Source organism: Bufo gargarizans, chromosome 1 (genome assembly GCF_014858855.1).
Source record: "Bufo gargarizans isolate SCDJY-AF-19 chromosome 1, ASM1485885v1, whole genome shotgun sequence".
NCBI classification, from domain to species: Eukaryota; Metazoa; Chordata; class Amphibia; order Anura; family Bufonidae; genus Bufo; species Bufo gargarizans.
In genome coordinates this window covers 623,749,002-623,775,510 of record NC_058080.1, presented here as the reverse complement: position 1 = coordinate 623,775,510, position 26,509 = coordinate 623,749,002, and the positions used below count along the sequence as shown (strand labels likewise).

The window sequence follows — 26,509 nt, the reverse complement described above, 5'->3', positions numbered from 1 at the left end:
AATGCACCGGTGAGCTCAGCAACACCAAAAGAGCTGGAAGACCACGGAAAACAACTGTGGTGGATGACCGAAGAATTCTTTCCCTGGTGAAGAAAACACCCTTCACAACAGTTGGCCAGATCAAGAACACTCTCCAGGAGGTAGGTGTATGTGTGTCAACAATGAGGAGAAGACTTCACCAGAGAGAATACAGAGGGTTCACCACAAGATGTAAACCATTGGTGAAGCTCAAAAACAGGAAGGCCAGATTAGAGTTTGCCAAACGACATCTAAAAAAGCCTTCACAGTTCTGGAACAACATCCTATGGACAAATGAGACCAATATCAACTTGTACCAGAGTGATGGGAAGAGAAGAGTATGGAGAAGGAAAGGAACTGCTCATGATCCTAAGCATACCAGCTCATCAGTGAAGCATGGTGGTGGTAGTGTCATGGCACGGGCATGTATGGCTGCCAATGGAACTGGTTCTCTTGTATTTATTGATGATGTGACTGCTGACAAAAGAAGCAGGATGAATTCTGAAGTGTTTGGGGCAATATTATCTGTTCGTATTCAGCCAAATGCTTCAGAGCTCATTGGACGGCGCTTTACAGTGCAGATGTACAATGACCCAAAGCATACTGCAAAATCAAGCAAAGAGTTTTTTTTAAGGGAAAGAAGTGGAATGTTCTGCAATGGCCAAGTCAATCACCGGACCTGAATCTGATTGAGCATGCATTTCACTTGCTGAAGACAAAACTGAAGGGAAAATGCCCCAAGAACAAGCAGGAACTGAAGACAGTTGCAGGAGAGGCCTGGCAGAGCATCACCAGGGATGAAACCCAGCGTCTGCTGATGTCTATGCGTTCCAGACTTGAGGCTGTAATTGACTGCAAAGAATTTGCAACCAAGTATTAAAGAGTGAAAGTTTGATTTATGATTATGTCCCATTACTTTTGGTTCCTTAACAAGTGGAGGCACATATGCAAACTGTTGTAATTCCTGCACCGTTCACGTGATTTGGATGTAAATACCATCAAATTAAAGTTGACAGTCTGCAGGTAAAGCACATCTTGTTTGTTTCATTTCAAATCCATTGTGGTGGTGTACAGATCCAAAAATGTTAGAATTGTTTCCATGTCCCAATATTTATGGACCTGACACATCTCCATCTCCATCACACACACTAGTTTTGTGGGAAAAGATTCAGTACAACTTTGTTTCATTCATTTAAATTCCTGCTCATTCTGTAGGCGTCCTTGATCAGTGATGACAGCTATCTCTGTATACACAGTCATGGAGGGAAGGCTGTCATCACTTACAGGACGCCTCCTTGACATCAAAGCCCAGAATGAACATATAAATATGTATGAGCATATAAATTAGTAAAGTGAAAGTTATTATGACTCTTTTCCTACAAAACTATCTATTAATCCTCTCGGCTCCTCCTGCTCTATAACGTGCAGCCTGCAGCTCAAACACCATGTTTACCGCGACAGGTTCCCTTTAAGCAAAAGCACATTTTAAAGTGCTAGCTACATCCCCCTTTAAGTTTAGCTGATAATAAAAGCACAGCTCAACTTTTTTTTTTTTAGGAAAACTGAACAAGCCACAAAATGGATTGACAAAACTTATAAGCTTTCACTCTGCAGAGGACTAATATAAAATTAGGCTCAGAGCAGAGAGCAGGGAGTTGTGCGACTACCGAGGACTCTTATGTAAGCCACTTGCCTTTCATCAGGATGGAAGCATAAGTGTAATCTTCAATGTGTTCGCTTTCATCATAAACCAGCTGTGAAAATTTTAAAAAAACTAAACTCCAGTAATGAAAAGGTCTAATTAAAAAGTACATGTGCGGTCAAATCAATCTTTCTAATATTTCTAATGATAATAAAAACAGCAAAAAGAAAGGCTGAATTACACAGAGCAAATCACCAACAATACCGCTCCTTACAGATCCCTTACATTCATTTACTTATACTGATAGATAGTAGGGGGCTCTCCACTAGTCCACCTTCTATACACAAAGTCTGCACCAGAAGTAGAATTTGTTCTGGAGAACTCTGCCATGTGTGCAAATCCATTCATTTTAGCAGGTGCTGAGAAAATCGCTCTAACACAGGGATCAGCAACCTTCGGCACTCTAGCTGTTGTGAAACTAAACGTCCCAGCATGCTCCATTCATTTCTGCGAGTTCTGAGAAGAGCAGAGGAAGTATGAATGCTGGGAGATGTAGTTTCTTAACAGCTGGAGTCTGCCCTAACAGCCGATCCTAGTAGATAATAGCAGGAAAACCGTCAGCATGGAAAGCTGCTACACAAAGCACAGCATGGCAGGGACTAGAACGGTCCCATTCTTGGCATGCATGGGATTCCTAGAGACTGGATCACATCCAATGCTTGCTTTATGGCATAAAACCCCTCTTAAAAGGGATTGTCCCATTACAACTTATCCCCATCTACAAAATAGAGGATACATGTCTAATTGGTGGAGATCTAAGTGATGGGAAGCCCACCAATTCTGAGAATGGAGGCCTGTGTTCTCCTGCGTGAACTGAGCAGCAGACACACATGCGTTCCCACTGCTCCACTCTATGGGGCAGAGAACAAGCACTCAGCCAGCTCCGGCAGTCCCACATAGGTGAATGGAGTGGTAGAGCACATGCATGTCCACCACTCCATTCAATTGGGGGGACACAGTTCTACATTCTAAGGATTGGACCTCCCCTGTCTATCAGACGTGTACCCTCTATCCTGTGGAGAAGGGATATGTTGTAATTGGACAACCCCTTTAATGAAATGTCATAAAATAGCATAAAGTAATAAGTAATCAGAGTACTAAAATACTATTTTTTTCAGTCATTAGCTAGATCACAATACAGAACCAAAGAATAACATATCACACACTTAAATCATTCTCCATTTGCACACTGTCCAACTCCAGCCCTTCGCTTTCTATTCCTTGAGAAGCTGAGGTTCGATGTGGACTTTCCAGAGCTGGTCGAAAGCTGATATATGCATGTCTTCTCCCATATCTCCTCCCTGTGATTGTCTGGTAGCCACCTGATGGTTTAGGCCAGGTAGATTTACAGGATTCCTGACCCATTCCTGCAAAAAAGATCACCAAGTTATCAAGCAGATCTGTTTGTGAAGATAAAAAAATAAAATAAATGCAATAGCATTTTCCTTACAAACAAACAATTCTGTAGCCCCAAACACAGACGCAGATCATTATTGCTTCATTTTTCTTACTTCACTAGGTCAGAGAGGGAACATTTGCAGACATTGCACACCATTCACACGGTAAATCTGGCAGCTCTGACTACTCCAATGTACTTCAATGGGGCATATACTTTTCAGTAACTAGCAAACAAGTCAAGAATCCACTTTGCCAAAAGCAACTTTATTCTTTTACTGCAACTTAAAAAAAGACTTTCAGCATAAATACTAAACTAAACAAGCCAAGTAGTAAAAACCATATCCCTTCACTGGTAACTTAATATCCTTCCAGCCTCTCTACTCAGAGAAGATCCACTTATCCAGAAGGACAGAAAATACAAGAGATGAGCGACCTCCTCTCCTGGCAGGGCATCGCATTGCGCCCGCTACGATTTGTACAGCACAGCCGCAGTGGAAAGGGACAGGGGAGGGGAGTAAACGGGCGGGCAGAGGCGCACGGAGGGCGGAGTTATCAGCCGTTTAGGAGGTGCCTGCCTGGGCTCCGAGGATTGAGAGACCGCCCTGGGCACTTGAGAGGGCTCAGAAGATAATCTTATAAGTTCGTTTTCTGCAAATTGAAAAGTCCGTTTTCTACCACAAAGGTACCGTTTTTATGTTCTGGCTGGATCACATAACCCTATTTTAACGGTCTAACAGGCTAAAATGTGGTGACAGACTCCCTTTAATTTTACAAAGGAATTCTGAAATGAAAGGAGGAATCTGATTGGTTGCTATGTGCAACTTTAATAAATCTGTACCAATTAGTGTTTTATGATTGCATATTATCCCCATTAGTAAACACTGCCTGTCCCAAAAAAAAAAAAAAAGTCGCCACCTGGATTTAACTAAGCAAATAGTTATGAGCCTCCTATTGGATAATTACTGCATGGGCGATTATCTTTCAGCTGGCAATAAGTTATTTAACCCCAACTGGTGCAATAAGTTGCTTATCATTTCTTAAACAACTATGTCAAAAGACACATCTCGTGGTTGTGGAAAAGATGTTAGTCTGTTTGAGAAGGGTCAAATCATTGGCATGCATCAAGCAGAGAAAACATCTAAGGAGATTGCAGAAACTACTAAAATTGGGTTAAGAACTGTCCAACACATTATTAAAAACTGGAAGGATAGTGGGGATCCATCGTATTCGAGGAAGAAATGTGGTGGGAAAAAAATCCTGAATGATCCTGATAGGCGATCACGTTTGGTGTCATCAAATTGAAGAGAAACAACAGTAGAACTCAGGGCTATGTTTAATAGTGAAAGTAAGAGCATTTCCACATGCACAATGCAAAGGGAACTCAAGGGATTGGGAGTGAACAGCTGTGTAGCTGTAATAAAACCACTAATCAGTGAGGCAACCCAGAAAAGGGCTTCAATTTGCTAGGGAGCATAAAGATTGGACTCTGGAGCAATGGAATAAGGTCATATGGTCTGACGAGTCCAGATTTACCCTGTTCCAGAGTGATGGGCGCATCAGGGTAAGAAGAGAAGTAGGTGAAGTGATGCATCCATCATGCCTAGTGCCTACTGTACAAGCCTGTGGGGGCAGTGCTATGATCTGCAGTTGGTCATGTCTAGGTTCAGCAACAGTATGAGCTCCAAGAATGAGGTCCGCTGACTACCTGAACATACTGAATGACCAGGTTATTCATCAATGGATTTTTTCTTCCCTGATGGCACAGGCATATTCCAAGATGACAATGCCAGGATTACAGAAGCTTATCGAAACATTGCCACAGCGAATGCATGCCGTAATCAAAGCTAAAGGCGGCCCAACGAAATATTAAAGTGTGTGACACTTTTTTTGGACAGGCAGTGTATGCGTCCCATGATCAGCAATGCTGTCCAGTCCATCTTGTGCAATGTATGCAGTCCTACAACTGGGGGCATATTAATAAAATGTCTGCACATTTGGAAGCCAAGATCCTGGACCTAAATAAGCAACACTGACAATCAATTGATAACATGGAAGGGAGTTTGCTGTTCATTGAGCAGGCACTCACTGGGGCAGAGGTAGGGGAGGATGGCAGTATTGTAAGAAATATATATATTAAAAAAGGTATTTCGTTTGTGTGAATTAAATAAAAGGAGAATCAGACATGGCTACAGAATGAAATGCACCACACAGCTGCACTTAGGGTTGGGCGATATACCGGTATCACGATATACCGCGGTATTAAAAAAACGGCGATATGTCGATATCGCTGTTTCCAAAATACCGCTGTATTTTGTGACGTCAAAGCGGTCAGCGCACATTGTGCGCTGACCGCTTCTAAACGTGCGCCCGCCCGCCCCTGCACCTTGCATAGGGCTGCCGCAGTGCCGCTGAGTAACATTACTTCCTCTCGCTACTTCCTGGCCTGGCTCCTTCTTGCTCCGCCTCCCCAAGTCTCCACCCACCATCTGACATCACCCACCAGTGCCGGCTCTATTGTATATGTGGCGAATCGATCCCCTGTGTGAGTTCTGGTGTCTCTTTTCCTGCGGCTGCCTCACTAGTGTGCTCTGGTGACGAAATTATAAACTTACTACTTCCCGCAGCGGCCGCCCCGGCTCTCCTTCCTCCTCGCTCTCATATTCAAATCTCCGCCCACCGGCATCTGATGTCAGAATCAGAGCACACAAGTGAGGCAGCCGCGGGAAAGGTATATCGCAAAGTATACTGCATGTATGGTGGCCTGTGGCCACAAGACTTTATTATAACGTCTCCTTGTGGCTGCCCCCATACAGTGCAACGTCTCCTGGTGGCTGCCCCCATACAGTGCAACGTCTCCTGGTGGCTGCCCCCATACAGTGCAACGTCTCCTGGTGGCTGCCCCCATACAGTGCAACGTCTCCTGGTGGCTGCCCCCATACAGTGCAACGTCTCCTGGTGGCTGCCCCCATACAGTGCAACGTCTCCTGGTGGCTGCCCCCATACAGTGCAACGTCTCCTGGTGGCTGCCCCCATACAGTGCAACGTCTCCTGGTGGCTGCCCCCATACAGTGCAACGTCTCCTGGTGGCTCCCATACAGTGCAACGTACGTCGCCCCATACAGTGCAACGTCTCCTGGTGGCTGCCCCCATACAGTGCAACGTCTCCTGGTGGCTGCCCCCATACAGTGCAACGTCTCCTGGTGGCTGCCCCCATACAGTGCAACGTCTCCTGGTGGCTGCCCCCATACAGTGCAACGTCTCCTGGTGGCTGCCCCCATACAGTGCAACGTCTCCTGGTGGCTGCCCCCATACAGTGCAACGTCTCCTGGTGGCTGCCCCCATACAGTGCAACGTCTCCTGGTGGCTGCCCCCATACAGTGCAACGTCTCCTGGTGGCTGCCCCCATACAGTGCAACGTCTCCTGGTGGCTGCCCCCATACAGTGCAACGTCTCCTGGTGGCTGCCCCCATACAGTGCAACGTCTCCTGGTGGCTGCCCCCATACAGTGCAACGTCTCCTGGTGGCTGCCCCCATACAGTGCAACGTCTCCTGGTGGCTGCCCCCATACAGTGCAACGTCTCCTGGTGGCTGCCCCCATACAGTGCAACGTCTCCTTGTGGCTGCCCCCATACAGTGCAACGTCTCCTTGTGGCTGCCCCCATACAGTGCAACGTCTCCTTGTGGCTGCCCCCATACAGTGCAACGTTCACACTTGCGTTTGGTGCGGACCAGTCATGGATCTGCACAGACTGATCCGTTCAGATAATACAACTGTCTGCATCCATTCAGAACGGATTCGTTTGTATTATCTTTAACAGATTTCTTAAATGGGACTGGGGTGAAATGGAAGGAGGATTAGAATAGTTCATAAGGTTAAGACAAAAAAAAAAAAATTCATGAAAACTTCTAATTGCATGTAAACTAATGTCCAAAGGGTGACCAGCAAAACTGAGGAACTGGCTAATAATGTAAAATATGACAGTGGGAATTACAGACATGGCTGAGTGATAGCTTTGGCTGGGTGATTAAAGGTGTTATTAAACCCCTATAATGACCCCCCTCAAATGCCCGGGCATCTCATATAGGATTATACTTACCCCGCACCCTGGCTGCTCCCGATCCCTGCATGGTTTGGGGGGGGGGGGGGGGGGGGGGACAGCCAATAGTGGGCTGCGACGGGGACACGCCTCCCTAACATTGCAGGTGATGCTAGTGAGGCTTGTGCCTGTAGCATGCTGTTATTGGCTGCTCCCCCCCACCCCCACAAGCACCGGCCATGCAGGGATCAGGGTAAGTATAATTTATATGAGAATCCAGGCATTGGAAGGGGGGGGGATAACCCTTTTATCTTACAGGGGTACAATTTATTTAGAAAGAATCATAAAAAATAAAATGGAAATGATGGGGGTATGCCTTTATAGGAAGTCCTGTCTAAAAGTCCACACTGTATGTGTGAGGGTAATGACATGGAGGGAAAAAACAATTATAAAATACTGATAGGGCTTCTTATAAAGTCCACTGAGTATCTACTCCTAAAGGTAACTGATGGACAGCAAATTACAGTGAGGGCATTATTATGGGGGAGTACAACAAGACAAATGTAAATTAGGAAACTGAAACCTGTGAATCTTATAAAACGGAAACCGTTTGTTTTTACCAATAAATAAAGATTTACCAAAAGATAAAGAGAAAAGGTCTTCCCCAAGTAATGCAGGACCCAACTACAGTGAGAACCCTTTAAGAGTACTTTCACACTAGCGTTTTTCTTTTCCGGCGCTGAGTTCCGTCCTAGGGGCTTAAATCCGGAAAAGAACTGGTCAGTTTTATCCCCACGCATTCTGAATGGAGAGTAATCCGTTCAGGATGCATCAGGATGTCTTCAGTTCAGTCTTTTTGACTGATCAGGCTTTTCAGAAGCATGTTGTATTTTTACCTCCGGCCAAAAAACCTGAACACTTTGACTGAACGCCGGATCCAGTCTTTTTCCCATTGACTTGCATTAACGCCGGATCCGGCGTAGGGTTGGACGATATCAAAAATATTCCCACGATAACGATATTAAGAAATTTATCGCGATAACGATATATATCGCGATAAATGCCCATTTAGAAGAAAAAAACACGGCAGCCACAAGGAGGCGTTACACTGTATGGGGGCAGCCACAAGGAGGCGTTACACTGTATGGGGGCAGCCACAAGGAGGCGTTACACTGTATGGGGGCAGCCACAAGGAGGCGTTACACTGTATGGGGGCAGCCACAAGGAGGCGTTACACTGTATGGGGGCAGCCACAAGGAGGCGTTACACTGTATGGGGGCAGCCACAAGGAGGCGTTACACTGTATGGGGGCAGCCACAAGGAGGCGTTACACTGTATGGGGGCAGCCACAAGGAGGCGTTACACTGTATGGGGGCAGCCACAAGGAGGCGTTACACTGTATGGGGGCAGCCACAAGGAGGCGTTACACTGTATGGGGGCAGCCACAAGGAGGCGTTACACTGTATGGGGGCAGCCACAAGGAGGCGTTACACTGTATGGGGGCAGCCACAAGGAGGCGTTACACTGTATGGGGGCAGCCACAAGGAGGCGTTACACTGTATGGGGGCAGCCACAAGGAGGCGTTACACTGTATGGGGGCAGCCACAAAAAGGCGTTACACTGTATGGGGGCAGCCACAAGGAGGCGTTACACTGTATGGGAGCAGCCAGGCAGCCACAAGGAGACGTTAATTGTATTAATCATTGGTGGCAGTGGCCACAGGGTCCCCCTCCCCCTCCCATCATTGGTGGCAGTGGGGCCCCCCTCCCTCCCCAGTATTAATCATTGGAGGCCACAGGGTCATCCCCCCATTATTGGTGCCAGTGGGCCCCCCCCCTCCTCAGTATTAATCATTGGAGGCCACAGGGTCGTCCCCCATCATTGATGGCAGTGGGCAGTTCTGATCGGAGTCCCAGCAGTGTAATGCTGGGGCTCCGATCGGTTACCATGGCAGCCAGGAAGCTACTGAAGCCCTGGCTACCATGGTATGTTAGTGAGCAGCATTATACTCACGTGCGCCGTGGCCGCTGGGCGCTCCTTCTGTCTGTGCGGCGCATTGCTAATGCTTATACCATTAGCAATGCACCGCGCAGACCTATGAGAAGGAGCGTCCGGCGGCCACGGCGCACGTGAGTATAATGCTGCTCACTAACATACCATGGCAGCCAGGGCTTCAGTAGCTTCCTGGCTGCCATGGTAACCGATCGGAGCCCCAGCATTACACTGCTGGGACTCCGATCAGAACTGCCCACTGTCACCAATGCAGGGACTTAAGAACATTCCCGGCACCCGACCTCTGAGAGGACGCTGTGATCACCTGAGGGGTTAATTGCGCGGATCACAGCGTCCTCTCAGAGGTCGGGTGCCGGGAATGCGAGTCACAGAATTCCTTCCCTCCCTCACGCTGGCTGAATTGTAAATGTGCTGTACGGTTCATGCTGGGGCGGGCGGCTGAGGACGCAGATTTAGAAGCGGTCAGCGCACATGACCGCTTCTATGACGTCACGAAATACTGCGGTATTTAGGAAACTGCGATATCGCCATATCGCCATTTTTTTAATACCGCGGTATATCGTGATACCGGTATATCGCCCAACCCTAATCCGGCGCCGTATGTTCAGTCAAACCGGATCCCGCTTTTGCATGTTAAACCCGAAAAATGTGGGAAAAAAAAAAAAAAAGTTAAAGTCCATTTTTCGGATCCGTTTTTTCCAAAGCATTTTTTCATTGTGATCAAAATCCTGATCAGGATTCAAATGTAATCCGTTTTCACAAGTTTTTTTCCAGATCTGGCGGGCAGTTCCGGTGTCGGAATTGAACGCCGGATTTAAACAACGCTAGTGTGAAAGTAGCCTTAGGCTAATTTCTTTTTTTAAATCAGGTTATTTTTATTGAAAGATTCATTTTTTTTTTCCAACAACAGAAAAAAAAGACAGAACATTCCCCCCCCCCCCCACCCCCCCCTCCCCGGTCCCAGAAGTCCCCCAGCTCTTTGGAGAAATATCGACAGTCTCTCAGGTGAATAGTCCGATCCGGAAGAGCAGAAACAAAAATCAAGTTTGAATTATTACATTCAAATACATATTCTACAATGGTATGGCATATCCATCAAATCATACAATTGACTCTCATGACAGCATATTACAAAGATATCAAAAGAATAGATAGTGAATCACATGTATCAGAACGGCCTCCCATAAGGAGACTCCCCTTTGCCCAGAAACCCCAGCATGCTACTTGTTACCCCGAACTACGGTCTCCTATATTTCTGAAAAATAACGCTCAGAAGCCTGCGTGATATCGGGCGTTGTGATACAGAAATCCTACTCCAATGCAACCACACCCTCCAGCTCAATCCTCAATGTTATAGTACTGTTTCCACCTAACCCAAATCTTTTCAAACTTTTTAAGGTTATTCCTCTTTTGATATACAAAGCTCTCCATTTGCAGCACGGTATTAACCTTGTTAACGAGCTCTTGAACCTTAGGAGGGTCATGATCCACCCAATGATACGCGATCACCTTTCTTGCCTGATATAGTATACGAATAATCGCCAATTTATGTTCAGAAGATAATGAATAACTTTCAACACAGCCAAGTACACACACCCTGGCGTTAACCCCAATTTGAGTTACATACACTTTTTGTAGCCTTAGGCTAATTTCACACTCCCGTTTGGTGCCGATCCCTCATGGTTCTGCACAGACGGATACGTTCAGATAATATAACGGTCTGTATCCATTCAGAACGGATCAGTTTGGATTATATTTAACATAGCCAAGACGGATCCGTCTTGAACACCATTGAAAGTCAATGGAGGACGGATCCGTTTTCTATTGTGCCATATTGTGTGAGTGAAAACGGAACCGTCCTCCATTGACTTAGGCTACTTTCACACTGCCGTTTCTGAGTCCGCTTGTGAGATCCGTTACAGTTTAGCCCCCAATGCATTCTGAATGGATAAGGATCCGTTCAGAATGCATCAGTTTGCCTCCATTTAGCCTCCATTCCGCTCTGGAGGCGGACACCACTGTTTGCAGCGTTTTGATGTCCGCCTGACGATGCGAAGCCAAACGTATCTGTCCTGACTTACAATGTAAGTCAAGGGGGACGGATCTGTTTTCACCGACACAATATGGTGCAATTGAAAACGGATCCGCCTCCCATTGACTTTCAGCGCAAGTCAAAACAGATCAGTTTGCAATATTATGAACCAAAAAAAAAATATTTTTTTTTTGTTCATGGTAATGCAAACAGATCCGTTCTGAACGGATACAAGCGTTTGCATTATAGGTGCGGATCAGTCTGTGCAGATACCAGACGGATCCGCACCTAACGCAGGTGTAAATCTAGCCTTACATTGTGTGTCAGAACAGATCTGTTTGGCTCAGTTTCGTCAGACGGACACCAAAACCCTACAAAAGGCGTTTTGGTGTCCACCTCCAAAGCGAAATGGAGACAGAACGGAGGCAAACTGATGCATTCTGAGCGGATCCTTTTCCATTCAGAATGCTCTTAAAACTGATCCGTTTTGGACCGCTTGTGAGAGCCCTGAACAGATCTCAAACGGAAAGCCAAAACGTCAGGGTGAAAGTAGCCTTAGATTAAGGCCGAATGCACACGGCAGTTTTTTCACGGCCGTGAGCGGTCTGTGGAACCGCGGCCTGGATTCCTGCTGAGAGCAGGAGCGCATGGCGTCATTGGTTGCTATGACGCCGTGCGCTCCTGCTCTCAGCAGGAATCCAGGCCGCGGTTCCAAGGACCGCTCACGGCCGTGAAAAACGTCCGTATGCATTCGGCCTTAGAGGTTTTTTTCATCCTGGGCATATTAATGATGCATCCCCAGGATAGGTTATAAATATCAAATCCATAAGGCCCACAAAACCACTGAATTTCAGAAAGGCAAAATGTGATCAGTTTAGAGAAGCCCTTAACCTCACTATCTGGGACAATGTTGAACATGTTATTTCATCTGCTGGCAGCATGTTATAAGGGAGGATGAGCTGAGCAAACTGATATACAGGTGGTTTTATGGGAGAGGATTCAGTAAACTAATAAGTGATGAGGGGTTGTAGAGGGAGATGAGGAGAAAGAGAATTTATTCAAGTTGTTTTCAGTAGGTATTCACTTAGAAAAATGAAAGGTGAAGTAAAATCCAGAGTGTCAAAGTAAACTCTCCATTAAATGTCAATGTTGGACCCAAAGATAAGAAGTTTGGCGCCACCATAAAAATATTATCAAATAAATCAGATGTCATACACCTCTGTATTTTCAGGGATTTATGGAGTAATAGACTCATATCTGATATTTAAAGGATTTGTCTCACTTCAGGAAATAGCATTTATCATGTAGAGAAAGTTAATACAAGGCACTTATACTTACAATAGAAAATATAAGTGCCTCTGGTGGCCGAGACTGTGGGAGCACGCATGTACAGCAGATGCCGCCCTGTTCACCTCATATCTGCGATGGCTGTAATTCCTGGAAACCAGTAGCATACAAATCAATGGACTGTACAAATGCCATTTGCTGAAGTAAGTCAACCCCTTTAACCACTTCAACCCCCCTAGCTAAAACACCCTTAATGACCAGGGCACTTTTTACACTTCTGCACTACACTACTTTCACCGTTTATCGCTCGGTCATGCAACTTACCACCCAAATGAATTTTACCTCCTTTTCTTCTCACTAATAGAGCTTTCATTTGGTGGCATTTCATTGCTGCTGACATTTTTACTTTTTTTGTTATTAATCAAAATGTAACGATTTTTTTTGCCACAAAATGACATTTTTCACTTTGTTGTAAAATTTTGAACAAAAAAAAACAAAAAAAAAAAAAAAACGACATCCATAAATAAATTTTTCGCAAAAATTTATTGTTCTACATGTCTGATAAAAAAAAATAATAATGTTTGGGCAAAAAAAAAAAAATGGTTTGGGTAAAAGTTATAGCGTTTACAAACTATGGTACAAAAATGTGAATTTCCGCTTTTTGAAGCAGCTCTGCCTTTCTGAGCACCTGTCATATTTCCTGAGGTTCTACAATGCCCAGACAGTAGAAAACCCCCACAAATGACCCCATTTCGGAAAGTAGACACCCTAAAGTATTCACTGATGGGCATAGTGAGTTCATAGAACTTTATTTTTTGTCACAAGTTAGCGGAAAATGATGATTTTTTTTTTTTTTTTCTTACAAAGTCTCATATTCCACTAACTTGTGACAAAAAATAAAAACTTCCATGAACTCACTATGCCCATCACAAAATACCTTGGGGTGTCTTCTTTACAAAATGGGGTCACTTGTGGGGTAGTTATACTGCCCTGGCATTTTAGGGGCCCAGATGCGCGAGAAGTAGTTTGAAATCAAAATCTGTAAAAAATGGCCGGTGAAATCCTAAAGGTGCTCTTTGGAATGTGTGCCCTCTTGCCCACCTAGGCTGCAAAAAAGTGGCACACATCTGGTATCGCCGTACTCAGGAGAAGTTGGGGAATGTATTTTGGGGTGTCATTTTACATATACCCATGCTGGGTGAGAGAAATATCTTGGCAAAAGACAACTTTTCCCATTTTTTTTATACAAAGTTGGCATTTGACCAAGATATTTATCTCACCCAGCATGGGTATATGTAAAATGACACCCCAAAACACATTGCCCAACTTCTCCTGAGTACGGCGATACCAGATGCGTGACACTTTTTTGCAGCCTAGATGCGCAAAGCGGCCCAAATTCCTTTTAGGAGGGCATTTTTAGACATTTGGATCCCAGACTTCTTCTCACGCTTTCGGGCCCCTAAAATGCCAGGGCAGTATAAATACCCCACATGTGACCCCATTTTGGAAAGAAGACACCCCAAGGTATTCAATGAGGGGCATGGCGAGTTCATAGAAATTATTTTTTTTGGGGGCACAAGTTGGAAAGCGGAAATTGATTTTTTTTTTTGTATTTTCTCACAAAGTCTCCCTTTCCGCTAACTTGGGACAAAAATTTCAATCTTTCATGGACTCAATATGCCACTCACGGAATACCTTGGGGTGTCTTTCCAAAATGGGGTCACATGTGGGGTATTTATACTACCCTGGAATTTTAGGGGCCCTAAAGCGTGAGAAGAAGTCTGGAATATAAATGTCTAAAAAATGTTATGCATTTGGATTCCGTGAGGGGTATGGTGAGTTCATGTGAGATTTTATTTTTTGACACAAGTTAGTGGAATATGAGACTTTGTAAGAAAAATAAAATAAAAAATAAAATATCTATTTCCGCTAATTTGTGCCAAAAAAAATATGTCTAAATGGAGCCTTACAGGGGGTGATCAATGACAGGGGGGTGATCAGGGAGTGTATATGAGGTGATCACCCCCCTGTCATTGATCACCCCCCTGTAAGGCTCCATTCAGACGTCCGTATGTGTTTGGCGGATCCGATCCATGTATCCGTGGATCCGTAAAAATTATATGGACGTCTGAACGGCGCCTGACAGGGGGGTGATCAGGGAGTCTATATGGGGTGATCAGGGGTTAATAAGTGACGGGGGGGTGTAGTGTAGTGGTGTTTTGTGGTACTTTACACAGCTACCTGTGTCCTCTGGTGGTCGATCCAAACAAAAGGGACCACCAGAGGACCAGGTAGCAGGTATATTAGACGCTGTTATCAAAACAGCGTCTAATATACCTGTTAGGGGTTTAAAAAAATTAAAATAAAATCGCATCTCCAGCCTGCCAGCGAACGATCGCTGCTGGCAGGCTGGAGAGCCTGTCTCTTACCTTCCGTTCCTGTGAACGCGCGCGCCTGTGTGCGCGCGTTCACAGGAAGTCATGGCTCTCGCGAGATGACGCGTATATGCGTCACACTGCGCAGAGCTGCCGCCTCCGGACTGCAGATCTGCGTTAGGCGGTCCGGAGGCGGTTAAAGACTCCATAGGATGGGGGTTAAAGGGCTTCTGTCATCAGGAACATAGGTATTAAACTGGCTGACTTTACACACGTTAATGTCAGCTGAAGCTAACTAGCTGTATTTTATGCAAATGAGCCTCTAGGAGCAGAGGGTGTGGCCCCTACTCCTACAGACTCTGTTCTCCCTATTCTGGCTATGCCCTCATCCTGCTGATTGAGTATTTGCATCATTCTACCTGGCCCTGTCATTCAAAACAATGAGGGCGTGGCCAGAGGCAGGAGAAAAGAGCCTCTAGGAGTAGGGGCTCCAGTTTAATAACAATGTTCATGATGACAGAAGCACTTTAAGCCCTTCTACCCCAGGCCAGTTTTCACCTTCCTGCCCATTTTTTTTGCAAATCTGACATGTGTTAGTTTATGTGGTAATAACGTTGGAAAACATTATTTATCCAAGCCATTCAGAGATTGTTTTCACGTAACACATTGTACTTCATGACAGTCATAAATTTGAGTCAATATATTTAACCTTTATTTATGAAAAAATCCCATATTTTAGCAAAAATTTTAAAAATTTGAATTTCTCGGCTTTTAAAACAGAAAGTGATACCTCAAACTATATAACTTAACATTCTCCATACGTCTACTTTATGTTGGCATCATTTTGTACATGTCATTTTATTTTTTTAGGACGTTAAAGGGATTAGAATGTTAGAAGCAATTCTTAAAACCTTTAAGAAAATTGCCAAAACCAACTTTTAAAAAAGGACCAGTTCAAGTCTGAAGTCACTTTGTGGGGCTTACATAGTGGAACCCGCACCCCCAAAAAAGAAAATTACCCCATTGTAGAAACTACACCCCTCAAGTTACTCAAAACTGTTCTTACAAACTTTGTTAACCCTTTAGGTTTTCTACAAGAATTCAAGGAAAATGGAGATGACATTTTGGCAGATTTACCATTTTAATAAATTTTTTCTTTCACACATTGAGGGTTAACCGCCTTCAGGACCGCCTAACGCAGGACTGCATTCCGGAGGCGGTCAATTCATTCCTCCTTCACACTTCGACGCGTCATCTCGCGAGACGCGAGATTACGCGCATAGCCGGCCCGCGCATGCGCATTGCGGGCTGGCAAAAGTTAAAGGAGGAGTTCGTCCCCAGCCTGCCAGCCAATGATCATCTCTGGCAGGCTGGTGATTTTCAAAAAAAAATAAAAAATAATCGAATCACAAGCCAGTTAACACATTCTATTTATAAATATAATGTGTAAAATGGCTGCTGTGCTCCTCTGCGGGTCCTTTTCGTCGGTTGGTCCCAGCAGAGGAGCACAGATCACTGTAAGTACACAAGACACAACACATTTAGCACCACATCACCCCCCCCCCCCCAATCACCCCAATTAACCCCTTGATCACCCCTGTCAATCACTAGTGAAAGGGAAAAAAAGTGATCAGTGTAAACTGTCACTCTTTTTTTTTCACTAGTATTGACGGATAGGTTTTAGGTTAGTTTAGGCCCCTTTGTTAGGTAGTTACCGTCGGTTAGCGCCCAGCCCACCGCAGTCACTGATTCGCTGATTAGCGTATAGCTAATCAGCATTGGTACTTTTATAGTATCTGTAAGTGATCAGAACTGATCACAGTCAGATCTATAATAGTATTAGTGCCACCTTAGTTCGCCCTCCACCCAAAACGCAGTGTTTGCCCGATCAGGCCTGATCGGTCGCCCACACATACGTTCACCCACACCCACCCGCCGCAGTGACAAAAAAAATAAAAATATTATATATATAATTTTTATTTATTTTTTTATCACTGCACAATCACTTTACAAGCGCTACGGCAATAAAAAAATAAGTTTTGATATTTTTTATCAATCTCAGCGGCTTCCGGTACTTTGCTAGCCTCCCATTTATAAGACAGGCTTGCTTTTTTTCTTGGGTAGTCTCAGGGAATACCCCCTAAATTTATTTGACCAAATGGCAAGTAAGGGGTATTCTTCTGAAGAGGCCTACAGGCTTCTGACCCAGTCGGATGAGGAATGGGAACCCTCATCTGACGAATCCAGCGGGTCAGAATACGAACCTGTAGAAAGCAGTGGCAGTCTGACCCAAAGTTCGGACGAGAAGGTTCAGGTCCCTGATATCACCAGGCGTACCCGGCCCCGTGTTGCTAGACCACAGGTTGCGCAGGATCCGCTTCAAGGGCAGCAGAGTGGGGCTGGCGCTGTCAGATTACGTGGTGAGGCATACACCAGCAGCTCAGCCCATCCTGGACCTAGTACCAGCACTGCCGTAGAACAAGGTGAAGTGGCGAGACCCAGAAGGGCAGTTGAAGCTGGCACGGTGGCACGTGCATTAGTTCCCCCGTTGCAGCCACCGTACAGACAGGCCCGTAGAGCCCCTAGAGTCCCTGAGGTGCTGGCAAACCCCGATTGGCAGCCCCCAACTTCAGTCGCACCAGTAGTTCCCCCTTTCACCGCCCAGTCTGGAGTTCGGGTTGAGACGGCTCAGATCAGATCGGCACTGGGGTTTTTTGAGCTGTTCTTGACTGCGGAGCTCTTGGACTTAGTTGTGGCAGAAACAAATCGGTATGCCACTCAATTTATAGCTGCCAACCCGGTAAGCTTTTATGCCCAGTCTTCCCGGTGGAAACCCGTCCAAGTTTCCGAATTTAAAACTTTTCTGGGCCTTATCCTCAACATGATGGGCCTAACCAAAAAGCATGAATTGCGGTCATATTGGTCCACGAACCCAATTCATCACATGCCCATGTTCTCTGCTGCCATGTCGAGGACACGATTTGAGACCATCCTGCGTTTCCTGCACTTTAGTGACAACAGCACCTCTCGTCCCAGAGGCCACCCAGCTTTTGACCGGCTCCACAAAATTTGGCCCCTCATAGACCACCTTAACACCAGATTTGTATACCCCTGAGCAAAACATCTGCATAGACAAGTCCATTATACATTTTACCGGGCGCCTTGGCTTCAAACAATACATCCCAAGCAAGCGCGCCCGGTATGGGTTCAAATTGTATAAGCTCTGTGAAAGGGCCACAGACTATACCCAAAAATTTCGGGTCTATGAGGGTAAAGATCAGACCCTGGAGCCGGTCGGTTGCCCTGACTACCTGGGGAGCAGTGGAAAGACAGTCTGGGACTTATTTGGTAAGGGGTACCATCTTTATGTGGACAATTTCTACACAAGTGTGCCCCTCTTCAGGCATTTGTTCCTAGAACAGATTGTCTGCTGTGGCACCGCGCGACCTAGTCGCCGGTGCTTCCCCCAACGGCTCGTTACCACCCGTCTTGCAAGGGGGGAGAGGGCTGCCTTGTGTAATGAAGAACTGCTCACGGTGAAATGGAGAGACAAGCGTGACGTTTACATGCTCTCCTCCATTCACGCAGACACGACAATCCAAATTAAACGAGCAACCGGAGTCATTGAAAAGCTCCTCTTGGTCCACGACTATAATTTGCTAATGGGATGGGTGGACTTCAATGACCAGATGTTGGCTCCCTATTTACTTTCCCGCAGAACCAGATGCTGGTATAAGAAGGTGTCTGTATATTTAATTCAATTGGCACTGTATAATAGTTTTGTTCTCTACAGTAAGGCTGGGAGAACACGATCCTGCCTCAAATTTCAGGAAGAGATCATCGAGAACCTCCTGTATCCTGAGCCATCTACACGAGCGACATTTCCCCAATGTCGTTTCTGGTACCTCAAACCAACCGCCACCCCGAAAAAGATGTTGTGTCTGTAGCAGGAGTGGAATAAGGCGTGACACCAGCTATTTCTGTCCTGACTGCCCTGACCACCCTGCCCTATGCTTAGGGGAGTGTTTCCGGAAGTACCACACACAGGTACACTTAGCATAGGGATTGCATCTCACAGGACAGGCACACAGGGCTATTAGGCCCCTTTCACTCACAGCTGCTGCAAACCTCTCCTTTCACCTGGGACAAAGTGCATAATGTACTTCGCCACATCTCTGGGCGATTTGCACTTTGCACATTGTTCCATGGGGAAGGAGAGGTTTGTCCTATAAAAGGTAAAAAAAAAAAAAAAAATCACCGGTAAGCAAAAAATGTTCTGTTCAAATGTTATATAATGTAAATAGATTTATTGCGTTGCGGCCTGGTTTTTTCTTTTTTGTTTTGTATTTTTTACCTTCTAGGTGGACCAACCGATCGACCAGCTGCAGCACTGATGTGCATTCTGACAGAAGCATTGCACTGCTGTCAGATTACACAAAAGTCTGTGTATGCGGCGCTGCAAAACGAGATTTCTCCTCTGCAATAAAAAAGATATGTTTGCCAAGGCTTATTAGTTGAGGGGGTGGCGATGTTCATATGGCAAACACTTTGTATATATATAAAAAAAAAAAAAAAAAAAAAAAAAAGTGACCCCCCATGAGGGGTGAGAGAAATATCTCTCTAAAAGACAACTTTTCCTATTTTTTTTTATACAAAGTTGTCATTTGACAGAGATATTTATCTCACCCAGCATGTGCATGTGTAAAAAGACACCCCAAAACACATTGCCAAACTTCTCCTGAGTACGGCGATACTACATGTGTGACACTTTTTTGCAGCCTAGGTGGGCAAAGGGGCCCAAATTCTAAAGAGCACCTTTAGGATTTCACAGCACATTTTTTACACATTTGAATTTCAAACTACTTCTCACGCATTAGGGCCCCTACAATGCCAGAGCAGTATAACTACCCCACAAGTGACCCCATTTTGGAAAGAAGACACCCCAAGGTATTTCGTGATGGGCATAGTGAGTTCATGGAAGTTTTTATTTTTTGTCACAAGTTAGTGGAATATGAGACTTTGTAAGAAAAATAAAAAAATCATCATTTTTCGCTAACTTGTGACAAAAAATTAAAAGTTTTATGAACTCACTATGCCCATCAGCGAATACCTTAGGGTGTCTACTTTCCGAAATGGGGTCATTTGTGGGGGTTTTCTACTGTCTGGGCATTGTAGAACCTCAGGGAACATGACGGGTGCTTAGAAAGTAAGAGCTGCTTCAAAATGCGGAAATTCCCATTTTTGTACCATAGTTTGTAAACGCTATAACTTTTAGGCCTCATGCACACGACCGTTGTGTGCATCCGTGGCCGTTGTGCCGTTTTCCGTTTTTTTTCGCGGACCCATTGACTTTCAATGGGTCCGTGGAAAAATCGGAAAATGCACCGTTTTGCAGCCGAGGCCGTGATCCGTGTATCCTGTCCGTCAAAAAAATATGACCTGTCCTATTTTTTTGACGGACAACGGTTCACGGACCCATTCAAGTCAATGGGTCCGTGAAAGAACACGGATGCACACAAGATTGGCATCCGTGTCCGTGATCCGTGGCCGTAGGTTGCTTTCATACAGACGGATCCGAAGATCCGTCTGCATAAAAGCTTTTTCTGATCTAAGTTTTCACTTCGTGAAAACTCATTTCCGACAGTATATTCTAACACAGAAGCGTTCCCATGGTGATGGGGACGCTTCTAGTTAGAATACACTGCAAACTTTGTACAAGACTGCCCCATGCTGCCTGGCAGCACCCGATCTCTTACAGGGGGATATGATAGCACAATTAACCCCTTCAGGTGCGGCACCTAAAGGGGTTAATTGTACTATCATATTCCCCTGTAAGAGATCAGGGCTGCCAGGCAGCAGGGGGCAGACCCCCCCCCCCAAAATCTGTAGTGTGTGAACGAATCTTTAACCTGTTTAGGACATACGCCCTGATGTCCCGGTACTTAAGGACACAGGGCGTACCTGTAGGTCCTATGTATTTCCGATCACCGCCACATGGCAATCGGAACTGGGTGCCTGCTTAAATCATTGAGCAAGCACCCGGGGTCAATGCGCGGGGGGTGTCCCGTGTCAAGTCAGACCTGCGGTTTGCAGCAGTGCCATCGGGTCCCCGTGGGGCTGTAGGCAGCGTGATGCCTTCCTGTTACGAGCCTGTGAAATTCAGCCCCCTGGATCTAACAGGCCGGAAGCTGTATGAGTAATACACACTATATTATACAGAAGTATTGGAATGCATTGTAAACGGGATTGGTAAAAAAATTAAGAAATAAATAAATAAAAAAGACATATTAGGTATTGCCGCGTCCGTATTGACTGGCTCTATAAACATATCACAGGGCTCCAGACAAAAAAAAATATAAAGGAGAACCTGAAAAATTTAGTCGCCAAATGAAATTTTTAGTCGCCAAATTTAAAATATATATAATATAGCTGGGATGCTTAGGAGCATATAAGCCATCTAACGCCTCATGCACACGAACGTGTATATTCTTTCCATGTCCATTCCGTTTTTTTTTTTTTTGCGGGCCGTATACGGAAAGATTCAATTCAATGGGTCCACAAAATAAGCGGAAGTTACGCCGTGTGCATTCTGTTTCTGTATGTCCGTACTTCTGTTCCGCAAAAAAATAGAACATGTCCTATTATTGTCTGCATTACGGACAAGGATGGGACTGTTCTATTAGAGGCCAGCTGTTACGTTCCGCAAAATACAGAATGCACACGGACGTCATCCGTATTTTATGCAGAACCATTTTTTGCAGACCGCAAAATGCATACTGTTGTGTGCAAGAGGCCTAAGTCTGAGAGGACACAATAAGCCCTTTAAGCAGTGCATGTTGATTAGGTCAGCTGGCACATGACCAATGAGGCAGGTCTGTGAACAGTCCCGTACCATGAGCTTTTAATTTACTTTTTTACTAGGCCATCAGCACCTGCAATGACTGAAAATAATCTAACACAACAATCTAACTCCTGTTATAGGTGCCAGGAAAAAAAAAAAAAAAAAAAGGTGTCAAGGCTGTCAATCATTAGTGCATGGACAGCTTAAACCAGGAACACACTAGAAATCAGACAGCAACTGTACATACGTCATTTAGTGCTGATTTGGAAAAATATTAAAGGAGTTGACAAGGGAGGCAAAAAATGTTGTACAGTGCTCAGGGTGATTTAAAAAGAATCAATCCTCACCACCACTGATCCCCTGCCACTCCTATTCTAATGCTTAATGGGTCCCCACTGGTCTCTGCACACAGGAAATGTCAGCTCAGTCAATCACTGGCCGAGAAAAGTATAGCGCCATGGCTAGCGATTGGCTGAGCAGGCTTCTCCTGGCATTTCTCTGCTTGTGGAGACTGGACCATTAATTAGAGACCAGTGGAAACCCAGTTGGAACAGGAACATCAGGGATTGAGGGATGGTGAGTTTTGATTCTTTAATATAAAACCACTCCAAACACTTTACTAAAATGTTGCACTGCACTGGACAATCTCTTTAAACATGTTGTACTCAGTACTTAAAGGGACAGCAATAGATTAGATAAAAAAAAAAAAAAATTAACTCTCACTAGTTGAATCCCACATCACTCCTGCACTGATCCTTCCTTATTTTCTGGTGCTGTACATTCACATGATGCGAGTCTATGGTCACCTGCTGAACATGCTGGCATCACCAATGAGGCCAGTAATTGTCTGCAATGGTCACATGGACATATTCCATGTCATGACTTCAGGAAAGAGAAAACTGCTGGGGACAACAGCATCAGTGCTGAAGTGGCCGGGAATTAACTGGTGAGTGAGTTTATTTTTATATTTCCTGCACTTAATTTCTTTTGAATTAAAGTTCTTGAAAATCCCTTTAATTACTAATTAACCTGATTTAATTATGCAGTAATGATGGTCCTGAGTACTGATCATGTGCAATCAGCACTGCAGAAACTGGGGAACATGGACAAGAACATATGCAGAATACATACCCATGTTTCAGGCTCCTTGAAGTGTATGAGATTAGGGAAGCCATTAAACTATGCTCATTTTATTCACTACCTACATCCACCTCCTGCTCCCTTGGCTGTTCTCCTTTCTCATGCCAATGGTTTGTAAATGGAGGGATTCCCAACACTGGTTGTTCGATTTCTTGGCTTTGTCCTGCTTCCTCTCCATCATTCTGCGAGGTATCTTCCCCATTATATCTCCAGTAAGAGGTTATCCAGCTCCAGACACTATCACCACGTGACCTACGACTATAAGGTCTCTCAGCCCGAAAGCAACCATTGAACCTGTAGCCCCGTTCTTTGCCCTTAGAAAGATCCATTGATTCAGGGTGATTTACTTTGCTGGATGGGTGAGGGGAGCCCATCCAGGGGAGAATGTTTGGAGAAGCTCCATTAGGGATCTCAGAGGGAATGTTAGGAGTCTGCACTTTTCAGTGGAGATGCCTCTGGTTCTGTTTCTGAGGCAGAAGGGTCAATTGATTGGGATAATTTTGTCTGTTCTTGGGAGATCAGAAGGTGTGTCTGGAGGAAGGTCAGTATGGACTAGTCCCTAAAAAGGGGGGCCTTTGGGGATGGGGCTGGATTCAAAGGCACTTGAGGTGTTGGAAACCAAGGAACCAGGCAGTGAGGGGATAAGCGACAAAGTTTGAGACTTGTTAGTCACATCAGTTCATTGTGAGGGAAAACTGAAGTCCAAGGTCTGCTGGGAACTTGACGGTATTTGCGATGTAGGAGTGAGGGTGGGCGTGGCTTGGGTTCCCGCATCTTGTGCTTCCGCTTCCAGCAGTCTGCTTCTGAATTCACACGTCCTTTAGATCCCGGCCCGGAGTCCTGCTGAGCGCAGGAGCGCACGGCGTCATTGGTTGCTATGACGCCGTGCACTTCCTGCTGCCCGCAGTACAGTAATACACTGGACCCCAGTGTATTACTGTACTGCCTGCAGCAGGAAGCGCACTGCGTCATAGCAACCAATGACGCCGTGCGCTCCTGCGCTCAGCAGGACTCCGGGCCGGGATCTAAAGGACGTGTGAATTCAGAAGCAGACTGCTGGAAGCGGAAGCACAAGATGCGGGAACCCAAGCCACGCCCACCCTTTATGCCGAGTAGTGTGAGCGAGCGGATCTTCACCCAGCAGCCGGCTGCAGCGTGTCTGCTGGATGAAAGCCTTTTTTCTTAGAGGCAGAGCAGCGGAGGGTCTAGGCGCAAATGGCGACAAGACTACAAAGTCTTGTCGCCATTTTGCAATTCCAAGTCGCATCGGCGACCATTTTGGTCGCCATCTGGAGCCCTGTATCACCTGACCTAACCCCTCAGATGAACACCGTAAAAAAAAAAAAAAAAAAATAAGAACTATGCTAAATAAACAATTTTTTGTCACCTTACATCAAAAAAAGTACAACAGTAAGCGATCAAAAAGGCGTATACCCCAAAAAATTGTACCAATCTAACAGTCACTTCATCCCGCAAAAAATGAGCCCCTACCTAAGAATCACCCAAAAAATAAAAACTATTGCTCAGAATATGGAGACACTAAAACATGATTTTTTTTTTGTTTAAAAAATGATAGTGTAAAACTTACATAAATAAAATAAAAAAGTATACATATTAGGCATCGCCGCGTCCGTAAAAACCTGCTCTATAAAAATATCACATGATCTAACCCCTCAGGTGAATACCCAAAACAGTGCCAATCAAACGGTCATCTCATCCCGCAAAAATCATACCCTACCCAAAATAATCGCCCAAAAACTGAAAAAAAAAATATGGCTCTCAGAGTATGGAAACACTAAAACATGATTTTTCTGTTTAAAAAAGACCGGAATTAGACTTACCGGTAATTCTGTTTCCATGAGATCATCACGACGGCATACAAGGAGATTGACCCCTGACCTCTGTAGGGGCAGGAACAGAGAAAGGTTAAATACCCTCCTCCCACCACCAACACCAGTGTTTCCAAAATCACACAGAGCAACCCGGTGGTGGAGAACAGTAAAAACAAGAAAAAAGGTATTACTCCATACCTTCTAGAGACCTGGGTAGGTCAAATAATTTGAATCAAGGGAGGGAATAACGTGCCGTCGTGATGATCTCATGGAAACAGAATTACCGGTAAGTCTAATTCCGGTCTTTCCATAGCATCATCACGACGGCATACAAGGAGATATAAAAAATATATCAGTCAAGGGGGGGCTACAGCCTGGAGGACTTTCCGCCCAAAGGACAGATCAGATGATCTGGAAAGATCCAGGCGATAGTGCTTTATAAAGGTATGAATGCTGGACCAAGTGGCAGCACGACAGATTTCCTCCAGGGAAGCCCCAGCTCTCTCAGCCTGAGAGGAGGACATGGCCCGGGTGGAATGGGCCCTAATGTGGACTGGACATGTAAGATTTTGTAATTGATAACAAAAACTAATAGTTTCTTTGAGCCATCTGGCTATAGATGACCGGGAGGCTTTCTGGCCCTTAAGTCTTCCTCCGAAGAGAACTAGTAGGCTGTCCGACTTCCTAAACTTTTCCGTCACAGTGATATAGTTTAAGACTGCCCGTCTAACATCCAGAGAGTGAAATGTGGCTTCTTTGTCATTAGCAGGGTGTTGACAGAAGGAAGGTAGGGTAACTTCCTGGCTCCGATGAAAATTTGATACCACTTTGGGGAGAAAACCAGGATCCAGACGGAGAATTAATCTATCATCTAGAATACGGAGGTAGGGTTCCCTGATCGATAGGGCTTGCAATTCTCCTACTCTGCGGGCCGAAGTTATCGCAATCAAGAAGGCAGTTTTCAAGGACCATAATTTTATAGGACAGTCAGACATGGGTTCAAAGGGCGGTAAGGTAAGGCCTGTAAGAACGATGTTCAGATCCCAGGAAGGGACGCGAGCGGTGATCGTTGGGCGGAGCCTCGTCGCTGCCTTGATGAATCTTTTGATCCAACGATGACCGGCTATATCTTGGTCAAAAAAAACAAGCCAGGGCTGAGATCTGGACCTTCAAGGTAGAGGGCCTAAGTCCCAGATCTAGACCTCGCTGTAGGAAGTCCAGTATTCTTTGGATGTTAGGTTTATGTAAATGTGGCGATTCATCCCCACTCCAAGAACAAAAACGTCTCCAGATCTTAAGGTAGATTGCTGACGTTACCTTCTTCCTGGAAGCTTTCAGAGTAGCAATAACTTCGTTTGATAGTCCCTGAAGTTTCAGGGTTTGGGACTCAGGATCCAAGCTGCTAATTTCAGAAACTGCGGGTTTGGGTGCAGAACTGGGCCCTGCTGGAGTAGGTCCTCCCGTACCGGAAGGGGCCATGGATCCTGTAGAGAAAGTCTCTGGAGAGATGAGAACCAACTTCTCTTTGGCCACAGGGGAGCGATCACAATCACCGTGGCCTTGTCCTGGAGAACTTTCTGCACCACCTTCGGGATTAGAGGAAGTGGAGGGAAGGCATAGCATAGATTCCAATGCCAACGGATGGCGAAGGCGTCTAATGTATGAGGCCTGTCCCTGGGGTTTAGGGAACAGAATGTTTCCACTTTTGAGTTGGCCCTGGTGGCGAACAGATCTACGTCGGGCAACCCCCATTTCCTTACCACTAACCTGAAGACTTCTGGACTTAGAGACCACTCTGTGTGATCGATCCTGTGGCGGCTGAGAAAGCCGGAAT

The 26,509-nt window shown here is 45.4% G+C and overlaps 1 protein-coding gene across 4 annotated transcripts in view; it reads right to left on the bottom strand.

Moving 5' to 3' along the window:
- Positions 1–26,509, bottom strand: part of PJA2 (praja ring finger ubiquitin ligase 2) — a 77,761-nt gene that overhangs the window by 34,221 nt on the left and 17,031 nt on the right. For 2 of the 4 annotated variants that reach the window (XM_044275948.1, XM_044275950.1), the window contains exon 2: positions 2,887–3,087. In XM_044275948.1, coding sequence (XP_044131883.1) covers positions 2,887–3,085 — 199 coding nt within the window. In that variant the 5' untranslated portion in view covers positions 3,086–3,087. Of the gene's footprint in view, positions 1–1,711; positions 1,773–2,886; positions 3,088–12,538; positions 12,638–26,509 lie in introns of those variants that run through there. The other 2 variants (XM_044275949.1, XM_044275951.1) reach the window with 2 other exon arrangements.